Source organism: Acinonyx jubatus, chromosome A2 (assembly GCF_027475565.1).
Source record: "Acinonyx jubatus isolate Ajub_Pintada_27869175 chromosome A2, VMU_Ajub_asm_v1.0, whole genome shotgun sequence".
Lineage (NCBI taxonomy): Eukaryota > Metazoa > Chordata > Mammalia > Carnivora > Felidae > Acinonyx > Acinonyx jubatus.
Genome location: NC_069383.1, coordinates 109,004,344 through 109,018,556, shown reverse-complemented (window position 1 = coordinate 109,018,556; position 14,213 = coordinate 109,004,344). Strand labels below are relative to the sequence as shown.

Here is a 14,213-nt window from a genome sequence, read left to right as displayed (position 1 = left end):
GTGGCAAAGATCATATTTTACTCACTAATTAAGACGCTACAACTGGCCCAAATCCCTGAGCACTTTCAATATGTATTGTTAATTATTAAAAAGAAATATTTTTCTGCCCTTGATAAAATCTGACAAAACTGACTTTCGCACACGTGCGTGCGTTTAGGTTGCATGAAGGTAACTTTAATGCTCTGCAGTTTGAAAAAATAGAGATAAATTTCCTAGGTATCTATTTTGCAATTTGCCATTTTTGAGGGGAGGGGCAGCGTAGTTCTTTTGATGGCAGTGAGGTAAAGAGAATTTCTTGATCCTGCCACAGAATAAAAAGGCAGGCCATTGACTGTCTTCAAAAAGGAACCCTGCCCATCTTCCTCTGCCTTTGAATTCCTGTGAAGTTGGCAGAGGGGTGGGGAGGAAGCGGTAAGCTGACCAGAAATAAAAAGCAAGGAGTCTGTGCTGTTTCCTTGACGTGATGAAGGTCCCTGTCAGGGATTTAGAAACCTGAGCCAGCAGATGAAACCTGTGTCATTTGTGTTGCCGGTGCCAGAGATAGCGCCAGCTCGGCCCCTTCCCTGGCTAACAGCCGCTTTCATTGTCCGTCACCCACATCCCCTGCCTGCTTGTCAGCACAGAGCGACTTCTAAACAAATACAGGCACTAGTGAGAGACGGGAATGCCTTTCTTCCCCACTCAAGGAATTTCATGTCATGGTCATTAACAGGAAATAGAGGGAAGCATTCCACTGGAAGGAATTTATCTCTGTGGGATATAAAATTGTTGATTGAAAAAAAAATCCAAGTTCATTTTAAAAGTACAGAATTTTCCAAGTATGTCACAGGCTTCTGATACATTCATGTAGTTTGGAAAATTTTTGTCTTGATGTTCAGGAATTGAGAGTTTGGTAAGGCAAAATGTAACACAACATCTCTTTTGGGGCTGTTCCAAAACTTCTATTTGTAGGCTATCAGATTGACTGAAGTTGAGTAGAACTTTTCCTTAACTTCAGTATCTGAGAGAGTCTTTGTCCTGGTTGGGTTTCTGGAGAAAGAAGGCAACCGCTCCAAAGATAAGATAATGACCACATTTAAAAATTCGAAGTGATGGAGAGTGTCTGACCCCATTGGCGGTGTTTCTTTGTGCTGCTGGGCTATTTGCATATCAGAACAGAGGTGGCTTGATGGTGAGGACACCCAAACCATATCTGGGCTACCTGTCATCAGAAGTGGTTCGTGTCTCTACATTGTGAGCAGAACAGAGTTCTTCATTCCTTCTTACATGAGTGGTTCTCAGCTGTGACTGTACATTGGCATCATCCGGGGAGCAGACCCAACCCCTGAGATTCAGGCAGATGGTCTGAGTACAGCCAGGGCAGGAAAAATAGTAGAAACCTCTCGTGATTCTAAAGGGTGAGAGCCATGATGTAGACTCAAGCTGAGGTTTAGAGCAGTGTTCCCAAAACTTAAGCCAGCAGTGTTCCTCCTTTGCCAGGTCTTACCAGTTTTACTTACTTAAATATTTCTTTTTAAAATGACGTGGTACTTTTGTGTGCACATACAGTAAAGTGCATGGGAGTGTTAAGCGTATAGCTCTGTGAATTGTCGTACATGGAAAACCCATGCCGCCAGCATCCAGTCAAGAAAGAGAGTATTGCCAATACCCCAGAGTGCCCTTCATGTCTGCCCCCAATCTCCATTCTTCCTTCCTCCCACATTAACAACTGTCTTGATTCTAACATTATGGTTGTAGTTATGCCTGTTTTTGAACCTCATATACACAGTCATGCAGTATGTATTCTTCCGTGTTTGGCTTCTTTTCCACAAAGTTATGTTTGTGAGATTCATCAGTATTGTTGTATTTAGAATAATTCTTTTTCACTGCTCCGTGATATTCCATTGTGTGAATAAGCCACATTTAGGCATCTCTTCCACATTTGACGGATATTGGAGTTTTCCCAGTGTTTGATAGTCATGGACAATGCTGCTATGACCGTTACTGGCCATGTCCCTTGGTGCACACGCGCGCCCATACCTAGTGGGTATATACCTAGGAGCTGAATTACAGGGATACAGGATATTCATGTGTTCAACTTTAGGAGACGTCAGTTCTAAAGCATTTGTGTCAATTTATACTCCATTCGCAGTGCAAACCTTCCTGCTGTTCTGCGTCCTCACCAACTCTTGGAATTGTCATCCTTTTAATTGTAACGATTCTTGAGGTTGTCGAATAGTATTTCATTGGTTTTTTTTCTTTTTAGTTTGGAAATTTTCAAATGTACAAAAAGTGGTCAAATGCTGACCTTCCCACATGGTGTCATCACCAGGCTTCAGCTCATAGTTAATCTTGATTGATCTGTAGCCCTCATTATTCCCCTCCCAGATTCTTTTGAAGTTAATTGCAGACCTGCTTTTTCATCCATAAATATTTCAGTATGTGTCTCTGAAAAATAAGGACTTAAAGGAAACCCCATTGTACCACTGTCCTGCCTAGAATAAACAATATATTCCTTAGTATCATCAAATATCTAGTTAGTATTCAAATTTCCAGTTGTCTTGTGTCACAGTGTGTTTTTTCTTTTTTGAAGATTTTTTTAATTATTGTTTGAATCAGGACACAATCTATCTGCATGATAGATTAGTTGATATGTGTCTTCTATCTTTTTAACCTATGGGTTTCCCTTACATATGTGTTCTTTCCTTGGGGCAAAACATGAATTTGCTGGAGACTGGGCTCACACCCAAGGGCTGGCAGAAAGGACCGCTGAGGTCTGTGGGCACATGTTACCTGGAAGAGGAAGGACAGAGCAAGTGTTGTGGGAAAGGCAGTCAGTGAGCTGGGGCCCTGTGGTGCAGTGTGGTGTGGTGGGAAGAAGCTGGTCTCAGAACCAGAAGACTTGCACGCTTGTCCCAGGTCTACCACGAGGGAGGAAAGGACCCTTTGCTCCAGTTCCCAGAGCTGACTTCCCCTCTGTAAAATGACCTAACGAGTCCTCACTCTGGCTGTTTCACGGGGCTAGGTTGGGATGTGGTGGCACCTCCTCTTGTCCTCACGATACCAGTGCAGGATCAAATGAGGCAGTGACATGCAAGCCCTCCACAGACTGGCAGGAGGGCTGCTTCTGTGGGCTAAGAGGCTGCCACAGCCAGAGGTAAACCTATAAATAGTATGTTCCTACTGGTGTGGCCCGCGGCTTTCCTAAATGTAGGGACTCCTTCTGTACCCATCTTCAACTAGTATGACCCAAGGATGTTTTCCTCCTTGTCTTTGAACCGATGACATGTACAGTGACTTAAAATTATTTTCTTGTTGATGTAGAATTCTTGGAAAACAGATGCATTAGCTGTTAACTTACCTGTGGTGGGCATGGTTTCAGAGAAAGCCATTTGTATCTCTAGACTCAGACTTTAGGAATTTGGGAGAGTTTGTGCATGCACGTGTGTGTGTGTGTGTGTGTGTGTGTGTGTGTGTGCTTTCAGAGCAACCATGTTCAGTGGTATGCGTTTGTTTTCCTATCTTAAGAAAACCTTTATTTGCAGGGTGTTTGGGTGGCTCAGTCAGTTAAATGTCCCACTCTTGATCTCAGGATGGTGAGTTCAAGCCCCTGTGTTGGGCGCCATGCTGGGTGTGGAGCTTACTTATAAATAGCTTACTTATAAATGCATACATACATACATACATACATACATACATACATACAAAAATCCTAGCAGAGTTAAAAAAAAAAACGAAGAAAATCTTTAGCTATTTGTAATTATCATTGCTTTGTTAGAAAAACTCATGGGGCACCTGGGTGGCTCAGTTGGTTAAGTGTTTTATTCTTGATTTCGGCTCAGGTCAAGATCTCATGGTTCGTGGGTTCGAGCCCCACGTAGGGCTTAGTGCTGACCATGCAAAGCCTGCTTGGGATTCTCTCTCTCTCTCTCTCTCTCTCTCTCTCTCTCTCTCTCAAGATAAATAAACTTAAAAAAATTAAAAAAAATTTTTAACGTTTATTCATTTTTGAGAGACAGAGAGACACAGAGCATGAGCAGGGAATGGGCAGAGAGAGGGAGACACAGAATCTGAAATAGGCTCCAGGCTCTCAGCTGTCAGCACAGAGCCCAACGCAGGGCTCGAACCCAGGAAATGTGAGATCATGACCTGAGCCAAAGTCAGATGCTCAACCGACTGAGCCACCCAGGTGCCCCAAACTTAAAAAAATGTTTAAAAGAAAAGAAAAACCCAATTTTCTTGTTGTTATTTTAATGTGTTATTAAAGCATTATATATATGTGTGTGTGTGTGTGTATGTGGATACATACATACACACAGGAAGAAAACATAATCATAGGTATATAGCTCAGTGAGTTTTCATAAAGTCAGCATACTCATGTACCCTACACCCAGATCAAAAGACCAGTACTAGAACTCCAAAAGCTCCTTGTGCCCCCTCCAGTCACTCTTCCCTGCAGGGGCATGCCTGTGTTGACTTTGGAGGCAAAAAACCTTTGATCCAGATGAGGCCTGGGTTTCAGGGTTGGGGGTGTCATGGTGGACCTGGGCTATTGCATCACATGGCAACTTCCTTAGAGATTTTGGGCATTACGGAGAATATGCAGAAGTATCTGTAGACAGATTTCTTAGGTATCGGATGGTCTGCCTGATGGCACTCCCTTTCCCCTTGAGTATCTTCCTGCATTCATCCATTTTTGTGTGTGGCTATTGACTGTCTAGCAGAGGGGGAGTCAGGTCTCCAGAGTCCACGCAATCCCATGTGTGAGTGCTGGGTGGGAGGCACAGGTTGCCATGGGAGTCATTGGAGGGTAAAGAAGGGTGTGTCAGGCAAGCTTTCTAGAAGGAGTAAGTATTTCAGCTGGGGAGTTGGCAAAGCCAGAAAGGAGGGAAGAGTACTTTAGGCAGCAAAAACATTATATAAAAAGGCACTGAGACCATGTTGTAAAAATTAATTTGCCTACAATTCTTTGTTTGCCAACAACATTTATTGACTAGCTGTGAATGCTTTATTATAGGGTAAGGGGGGGTTGTTTTGGGGTTGTGGCCTTGGAAAACTTCTAGAACAACCCACTGCAAATGCTGAATGACAACTGGGTATTTCTTCTTGGGGTGTGCACCAAGGGTCAATCAGAGGCCCAGAACATTTGGCAGGTCACATATCACTTGCTGTTGGCACGGACCTCTAATTAACATAGCATACCTAGCTCAGGTCTGTTGGTGACACAAGGGATGTAAGGAGTTATTCCATTGGTTCTGAAATTATTTTTCAAGAATCAAAAACACAAGAAACAAGGGTATATGTAGTTGCTGCTCTAGTGGAGTAGAATGGTTGGGGTTCAGAGATTGGATTAGAGGCTAAAGCTCAATTTCACCCCCTTGGAGGTGGAACAGATGGCGGATACAATTTTGAGAATTGTAGCTTGTCTAATTAATTCTAGATTTGAACCGAGAAAATCCCTTTGAAAAGTTGAAATAAAATTGTCTGCGTTCTGACTAGCTCCTCCAGTTTACAGTTACAGTATTTTCCTATCCAGTACTCTTCTACCCTTGGATGTACATTATTAGTAAGGCTGACTTGTCAGTCGTTGTGACATGGAAGGTTTGTGGCTAAAAAGGCTATTAAGGACTTACGTAAGAGAGAGAGGGAATACGAATCTGTGAGAGAGAGTTCTGCTTCTTACTGGAGCTCACCTGCCGTCTCTTCCAGGGCTGCGGATAAAGGAGACCAAAGAAGTTTATGAAGGCGAAGTCACAGAGCTGACTCCATGTGAGACAGAGAACCCCATGGGGGGATATGGGAAGACCATTAGCCATGTGATCATAGGACTAAAAACGGCCAAAGGAACCAAACAGCTGAAAGTGAGTATGTGTTTGTCCTCTGTTTTCTCTTGCCTCAGAATCTCTCCGCACTGCATGGCCTTGGGCAAGTGGCGTAACCGCTCAGTGTCCCATTTTGCTCTGTGCGCTGTGGGTGATGATACGTCACAGGGCTGTTTGAGGATGTTTCGTGTACGGAGCAGTACCTAGAATAGGGCAAGTACACAGGGAGACTCAATAAAGATAGCTCTTGCTTTTCTCATTCACTCCTGTGAAACTGTGCATTAAGACATGAGCTGCGTGCCTGCCATCGTGTATCCTGTATTGTGACCATGTGTCAAAGGTCACGGGCCTGTCTCTGAACCTGTGGATTAATTTTTCAGATATCAGTGCCCATGCTTCCAGAAAGAAGCAGCGGTGACTAATCTGGTAAGAGTCGTGTAGGATGATGAATGGACATCTCAAGGGGCCAAACGCAGAATCCTGACTGCCAATTCCTTTTAGGAGTCAGGGTCCCGAAACCTATAGTAGCTTTAGCGGTTAGTTCTGCTCAGGCTACAGCTTTGTGGAGAAACCATAGTGGTGGCAGCGTGGGGCCCTCGATTACGCTCCTCAGACACTTGTCTGTCAACCTTGAGGATGCGGGTGGCAGGGGCACCTGGGGGAAGAGTGTGGTTTGGAGGCAGACAAAGTCTGAAAGAGAGACCAGCCTCTGCTGCTGACAGCGGTGTGGCTTTTGGCAAGTTACTTAATCTCTGAGCAGTAGTTTCTTTGTCTGTTAAATGGGGATAATGGTTGCCTATCTCATGGAGTTCTTAGAAGGATGTAAAAGTTGTAGCTTTGGGTGTAGCCCCAGTTACCTAGGAAGTGGTAGCTGTTGATGTTACTGTGAGAGCCTTCAGTTAGAGAAATGGGACGATTGGGATTGTAGGTATTGTCTTATTGCTATTTATAATAAACAGTATTATAATAGTTATAAAAGCATTATAGCTCTTACTTACTGGATGTGGCAGACCCGGGCTAAGTGCTTTAACAAATACTTCATTTGTTGTTATTTATAGCTTTCTACATGTGTATGTGCCACGTGTATAATTTCCCTCATGTTACAGATAAGGGAACTGAGCCTGCATAAAGAGGTTAATAAGCAGGTGTCCTAGGGTCCTACAGTCTGTTAACAGGGAGAGCAGACTCTGCATCCCAACTGTTATGCTGTCCCTCCAACTTGTTGTGTGACCTTCAGGAGTCAGTTGAGCTCTCTGGGCCTCTGGGTGCCCATCTGTGAACTGTGGTAGGTTGACCATATAATGTCTCCATCTTCGTTCTCTTCTGCGATTTTATGGTTCTTTGATCCTGTAGGGTGGTTTCTTGGTCACTGCTTTATGGAGATCATAAAAATGTCACTTCTTCAGAGGGTCATTTTTCTTTTTCCTAACAGGGTTTCCATCTCAGGAGCTTGCCTCTGCAAATATCTCTTTTAAACCTCCCCCTCATCTCTCCCATTCTGTATTAATTAGATTTCTTAGTAGGATCTGCCGCCTTTCCAGTAATTACATCTTCAGTCAATTCATTTGGGAAATTAACCGATATTAAAGTGCTTGAGGCAAAAAAAAAAAAAAAAAAAAAAGGACCCCTCCCCATTGTAGGATAGCTGAAGTCAGGCCTGCTGTTTACATTCCTGCCCTCCCTCAGGCCACTTTGCACAGTTTCTTCAAGAAAATAACAGAAGCGGGGCACTTGGGTGGCTCAGTCAGTTAAGCATCCAACTCTTTTGTTTCAGCTCAGGTCATGATCTCGCAGTTTGTGAGTTTGAGTCCCACGTCGGGCTCTGCGCTGACAGCAGGGATCCTGCTTGAGAGTCTCTATTTCCCTCTCTCCCTGCCCCTCCGCTACTCATGTTGTCTCTGTCTCTCTCCAAATAAACAAATAAAGCTTAAAAAAAAAAAAAGAAAGAAAATAACACGAGAAAGAAAATAAATTTTTCTTCTTCCCAGATGAGTACTTCTAGCTCCTTTGAGCATATGTACAAAATACTTGGACAAACAGAGCTCAAATAGTTGGTGTAGGGGGGCACCTGGGAGGCGCAGTTGGTTAAGCATCTGACTTCAGCTCAGGTCATGATCTTGATGATCTTGCAGTTCGTGAGTTCAAGCCCCGCATCAGATTCTATGCTCACAGCTCAGAGCCTGGAGCCTGCTTTGGATTCTGTGTCTCCCTCTTGCTCTGTCCCTCTCCTGCTCGTGCTGTGTCTTTCTCAAAAATAAATAAAGATTAAAAAAATTAAGAATAAAAAAGAGAAATAGTTGGTAGAGGTATTGATTTGTGAAGGAGAATACCGTATTTGCCATCGTTATCACGTACCTGCCTCGTGCCAGGCCTGTGTCATAAGCTCTGCTCCTTGTGCTCTAGGAGGTTACCAGGCCTCACCACGCCAGTGACACAAAGCCCCGAGTTTGTTCCTGTGGTTACTGTCTCTAACAGCTTTATTGAGATTTAATTTTAAATAAAATTCACCCATTTTAAGTATACAACTCTAGGAATTTTAATCTACTTACAGTGGTACAACCATCACCACTGTCCAATTTTAGAACATTTTCAGCACCCCAAAAGAAACCTCATGCCCATTGACAATAGTGCCCATTCCCACCCATACCTCCTGGCAACCACTAATCCATTTTCTGTTTCTGTGTATTTGTCCTTTCTGAACATTTCATGTAAATGGAGTCATACAAGCATGTGTTCTTTTGTGTCTGGGTTCTTTCACGGAGTCCTAGATTTTTACTCTTTAATTTTGAGACAAAGTTTTTTTCGCATTATAAAATATAAAGTTTAACTGAGAAACAGGTGTCCTTGAAGTTTAACAGAGAGAAACTTCCTATTTTTTTTTTTTTAGTTTATTTATTTTGTGAGAGAGAGAGAGAGCACACATGAGCAGGGAGGGGCACGCAGAGAGGGAGAGAGAGAATCCCGAGCAGGCTCCATGCTCAGCACGACGCGGGGCTCAATCCCACAACTCTGGGATCATGACCTGGGCCAAAATCAAGTCAGACAGACGTTTCACCAACCAGGTGCCCCAAGAAACTTATGTTTAAATCCTGACTGCTGACAAAAGATGCTGTCCTAGAATATTAACATCAAAGGTAGCCTGAATCTGGATGATCCGGAGAAAAGCAGCAGTCTGCAAAATACGCTCCTCTCCTTTTCTGGAGATTTAAGCAGGCAGGTCCGAGAACAGACATGGATTTGAATTAAAAGGCCTGGGAAAGATCCTGGTTTGTGTTTCCCTTTGGATATTTACACCTGGGTGCTGCTGTGTAGATGAGGAAACTGAGGCTCAGAGAGCCTTGTCTAAAATCACGACCACAAAGTGCCAGCCGTAAAGAGCAAGCAGGTTCCAGCAGGTGCTTCACTTGCAGGAAGTTCCACCCCCACCTGAGGTGAGGAGGAGAAGAATTGAAGCAGGGAGAGCAACCCCAAAAGGGGGCGTTAGGGCCTGTGGTCCCCTGGACAGCGTAGACCTCACCTAAAAGCAGTCAGAGCCATATTTGCCATTTTGCGACCTCAGGAGTAAAAGGAAGGAGAATTCTAGATCTCCCCTTGTGCTCTCCTTGGGTGCCCTCACTCTCCTGCTGTCTCTAGGACACACATCCCCGAAGCCAGTGTTCTCCTATATCCACTCACACACACGGACGCACACACACACGCACAAATATACTTTCTCCATATAGTCATGAGGTAGCTACAAGTCTCTTGTGGAAAGGTACCTTACGGTGAGTTGGAAATAAATTTTGTATTACAGTTCTCTGAGCCCCATGTTTTTGGGTTTTTTTCTTTTTTTAAAGCTGGATCCCAGCATTTTTGAAAGTTTGCAGAAAGAGCGAGTAGAAGCTGGAGATGTGATCTACATCGAAGCCAACAGTGGGGCTGTGAAGGTGATGCTATGACTGGTTTGCGCGAGGAGGCCTGGGTTACAAGGGGGTTGTTTTCTTCAGGGGGTGCGGGGTGCGGGAGGGGGCTGGCATCTGGCACGATGCTGATGGAAGGTCAGCAGTTGCCCCTTTAGGTTTAATAAAGTTTGCTTTCCCTTTATCTTCCTGCTTTAACCTTCTCATGATTAAAACAGACAGTCTGTTCGAAAAATACTAAAACCTGCGTAGAGGGGGAGTACAGGGTGAGAAAGCAAAACAACTGTAGTCATTTTCAAATTGAAATGTGCAGCGTATTTAATCTTCCTTTTATCTCTTTGGTATTTTCTTCCCAAGATATATGCATGTGGAAGGGGATGCTGCATTAGTTGGTATTCTTTTTATATCTGATTTTCAGTGTCCGTACAGTGTTCCTCACTGTTTAATGGATGAGCATAATACTTCATATCATACGATAAATCACCCACCTACAAAAGAGTCTGAACAGCTCCCTCCGTCTCCAGTTAATCTACTGGATTTGCCCTTTATCAGGAATTGCATACAGTTAAAAGAAAGAGAGGGGGGAAAGATTCTTGGAGAAAGTATCAGGTGTTTTTCAACTGGGTTTTTGGAGCCCAGTGATGAGCAGATAGCTTCCTTCTCTTGGCAGCAGGGGAGTGGGGCATACTTGGAGTTTGTCAAGTAGGCTGTCAGGCCTGCGGTTGGGAACTGAGACTTTTATCTCACTTAGCACTGTGCCATTTGGGGACTTGGCAGTGAAAACTCACCAGGCACTCGGGTTTCTCTCTTTTTGCAGAGGCAGGGCAGGTGTGATACCTACGCCACAGAATTCGACCTTGAAGCTGAAGAGTATGTTCCCTTGCCAAAGGGGGATGTGCACAAGAAGAAAGAAATCATCCAGGATGTGACCTTGCATGACTTGGATGTGGCCAATGCACGGCCCCAGGTGCTGCCTTGATGCCGGCGTGACCTGGCACACGAGCCCTTTTGTGTGTGCACGGAAGCCCTGGAAAGCCCTGGGAATGAATTGTCAGACTCTTGCTGCCCGTTTCTTAGGGCAGACGGTCCTTTTCTATCTGTGATGTTCAGCAATTAACATCGACATGAGCTACGAGCGACTCCTTTGTTCCAATTCAAATGCTCTAGTCACAGATGATTTCGTGTGTATTGTTTCTTATCCCAGCCAAGCCTCTGGCCCTGAGCTAGCCAGCTTCTTCTGTGGCTTCTCTCCAGCATCGGGCTCACGCTCATGCCTGGGATTCTCTGGGTGTTAACGGTGGAGGGCAGGAGTGTTCTTTGAGACCTTTGCAGGATTTCAGAAAGCCCGACAAAGCCGTGTCTTCCCCCCTGCTTAGCAGAATCTTCAGTGTTTCCGCTTTGAGCAGGAATTGTGTCTGCTCCTCACGCCGACAAGATGGATACTTATGCCTTGACTGATAAACGTGGGGGGAATATAGTATGACTTTATGACATCTCTGGGAAATGTGTGATTTTAAAACCCTACCCCTTCCCTGCTGCTGATCTTTCAGTTCGATTTCCTCTTGATCTTAAGAGAGTCCATCTCCTCATCAGCAGGGAATAGACTTTCTAACTTGAAATTTGACCCTTGGTGTTTTGCCCCTTGGAGCCTTGGCCAAGAGATTGGTGAAGAATTGTCTCGGACCTCCAGGTCCCTCAGTGTTAGAATGGCTGTCCCCAAACCAGCCTCCTGGGAGTGTTTGCCTTAGTTAGAGTGTTTAGCCAAGAGTTGGGAGTCAGGGATCGTGTCACTCTGACACTAATGAGCTCACCCAGTTCGTCACTCGGTGTCCCCGGGTTTTCCGTGATTTAGGGCTATCTGGTTTTGAGTTCCCTCCTCTGTCAAGAAGGCATTATAGTTCTTGTCCTGCAGGATCAAGTGTTGTAGGTTCTCAGGAAACATTTGCTACATTTTACAGCTGAACATTTAGCGAGCACCTCTGTGTCGCAGGGCATGGCAACAATGGGGTCTCTTAATCCCGTGCAGGTGACAAAACAGCACCTCTTGCTGATGGCACTGGGAGGGGCTGGGGGGACGGTCAGCAGTGGGCAGGTGGTGAGCAGCTCCGGACCAGGACTACGTTAATGTGACTGTGTAGTCGAGTCTAGTAAGGAGACACAGGAACGTAGATAAGTATGTCCTAACGCTTCCTTCCACAATCCCTGTGTCCCCAAGGGAACCAGAGCATCGGCAGAGGGCAGGGGCCTTTGACCTGAACTTTATGGGTAACTGGCGCTTCCCAGAAAAGAGATGGTGCTTCCTGGCAGGTGGATTAGAGTATGCCAAAGCACGGAAAGAACGTGGGCGTTCAGAGGAGGGTACAGTCCTGTGTGGCTAATCAGGGAGTGCTGATTGGAAAGGAAATGGTTGGAGAGGGAGACTAGGGCGGGCCCCACAGAGCTGGTACTTCCCACGAAGGGTTTTGCTCCTTCTTGCAGGCTGAGGGGAGCCTCTTAAAAATCCCTCTGTTTGGACGCTCACGCTTTCCATTGTGGGGGAGGGGTGGGGGAAGCGGTCTGGCTTCTCAACGCCTCAGGACCCTGTGTCCAGTTGACAGTGGTAACTGGTGTGATGGAGGTGGTGACGATGAGACTTTTGGAGGTGGTGACGATGAGACTTCTGTAGGTGCCTTAGAGAGCGGGACTGACTGTGTAAATCTTCTGTTTTGCAGGGCGGACAAGACATCCTGTCTATGATGGGCCAGTTAATGAAGCCAAAGAAGACCGAAATCACAGGTAAGAGAAATAGTAAGGCCTGTGAGCAAGATTCCGAGCTGTAGGGCCCTGGATTCTGGCATAGCGTGAGAGGCTTTTCGAGTGAATCCCCGGACCTGAGGAAATGCCTTGGGACAGGTTCTTTCTTCCTCTTCATTCAGAGCCTGACCAGCCCGTGGCTGCTTTAGACAGTTGTAAATAAAGCACACTGTGTGCTGTCTGGCCCCAAGTGCTAGCACGGCCTCCTGGATGCACTTAGTATCCTTGCACTTGTCTGTGAGATGGGGGCCGTCACAATCTCCTGTCCCTTTGAGGTCCCAGAAATGTGGGTTGTATCAGGCCAGCCGTGCAGGACAGCTCCTGCCGGAGCACTCCGAGCACGGCAAGCCCCGCTGCCTTAGTTCCCTGCAGCCACCCCACAGCTCCCAGCCTGCCCCGCTCAGCCTCCTGGGCCCTTCCCAGATTTTGGCAGGGATGTCGCTGCTCCCTTGTGGACCTTGGGTGTCCTCTCTTCTCACCCTGGTAAGGACCCTGCCTCTCTTCTCACCTGGTACGTCCCTCTTTTTTCTAATTACCACCTATGGCTCTGTCACCCTGAAAGGTTTTCTGTTTCACGTTAGCCCATGGAATGATCTGAGACCTTTCTATTAGAGTCGCCAAGACCAGTGTCTGTGCTGTAATCATTTTCACCATGCCTCCTCTTCTGACCAGCCCTGTCTCTAGGCTCTGGTGGCAGATGTGGCATCCCATCTTCCTTTTCTGTGTTTGTGAGCTGCTCCCTCCTGATGCTAGTGCAGGGGCTGTGCAGAAGAATGAGAACCGTGACCTTAGATGGTCCTCTTTGACGCTGAGAGCCCCGCCCCTCTAGAGCTCTGAAGTGAGACCTTTCCTCAGAGCCTGCAATTCTCCCAGATTTCCTGCCAGAGAGGCTTGTGAGAGGCCTGTTCACGCACCCTGTTCCTTCGCCTAGGCACTTGATTGAAAGTTAATTAACCTAAGCTTTGTCTACAGGGCCAAAAGAAAGGGTCATTTCCCGAGTGCAGAATGGAAAAATTTGCATATGAAAACTCACTTCACGCTGGGCTCCCCAACTCTGGGATGTGGCAGGGCACTAGGTGGGTGGATGTGAGCAATAAGGCAAAAGGTGAGAAGTGAGACTGGGGGGAGGTGTGTGCCCTTGTGAAGACATGCAAAACTCAAAGCCATTTACAGACTTAACAGGACATGTTGGCGGGGGAAGCTGCCAGTTCTGTGACTTCTACGTGGTGATTATCCCTATTTTCAGATGATGGCACTGAAGCGGGGATGTAACCTGACAAAGGTCACACAGCCAGCAGTAAAACTGGGCTCCACACTTGGGTTTGGGTCAAATTTGGGGGGGGATGAGGAGAAAAGGTGACCACTCCCGCCACCTGACCTTGCCTGTCTACTCCTGCTCTCTCCTAGACAAACTTCGAGGGGAGATTAACAAGGTGGTGAATAAGTACATCGATCAGGGCATCGCTGAGCTGGTTCCAGGTGTGCTCTTTGTTGATGAAGTCCACATGCTGGACATCGAGTGCTTCACCTACCTGCACCGGGCCCTGGAATCTTCTATCGCCCCCATCGTCATCTTTGCATCCAACCGAGGCAACTGTGTCATCAGGTAGGGTGGCTGCCTGCCAGCCATGAGGCTTTTTCACCTCTGTCTGGGTTCGTGTTTTCCTCTGGGATCACTTTAAACTCGTAACATCATGAGTGGGGATGGAGATGAAGGAGG

At 46.0% G+C, this 14,213-nt stretch overlaps 1 protein-coding gene across 2 annotated transcripts in view; it reads left to right on the top strand.

The window, feature by feature from the left end:
- Positions 1-14,213, top strand: part of RUVBL1 (RuvB like AAA ATPase 1) — a 44,131-nt gene that overhangs the window by 15,274 nt on the left and 14,644 nt on the right. Inside the window, exons 4-8 of one of the 2 annotated variants that reach the window (XM_015084313.3) lie at positions 5,689-5,840; positions 9,638-9,727; positions 10,518-10,667; positions 12,412-12,475; positions 13,901-14,099. In XM_015084313.3, coding sequence (XP_014939799.1) covers positions 5,689-5,840; positions 9,638-9,727; positions 10,518-10,667; positions 12,412-12,475; positions 13,901-14,099 — 655 coding nt within the window. The remainder of the gene's footprint in view (positions 1-5,688; positions 5,841-9,637; positions 9,728-10,517; positions 10,668-12,411; positions 12,476-13,900; positions 14,100-14,213) is intronic. The other variant, XM_027049762.2, reaches the window with a different exon arrangement.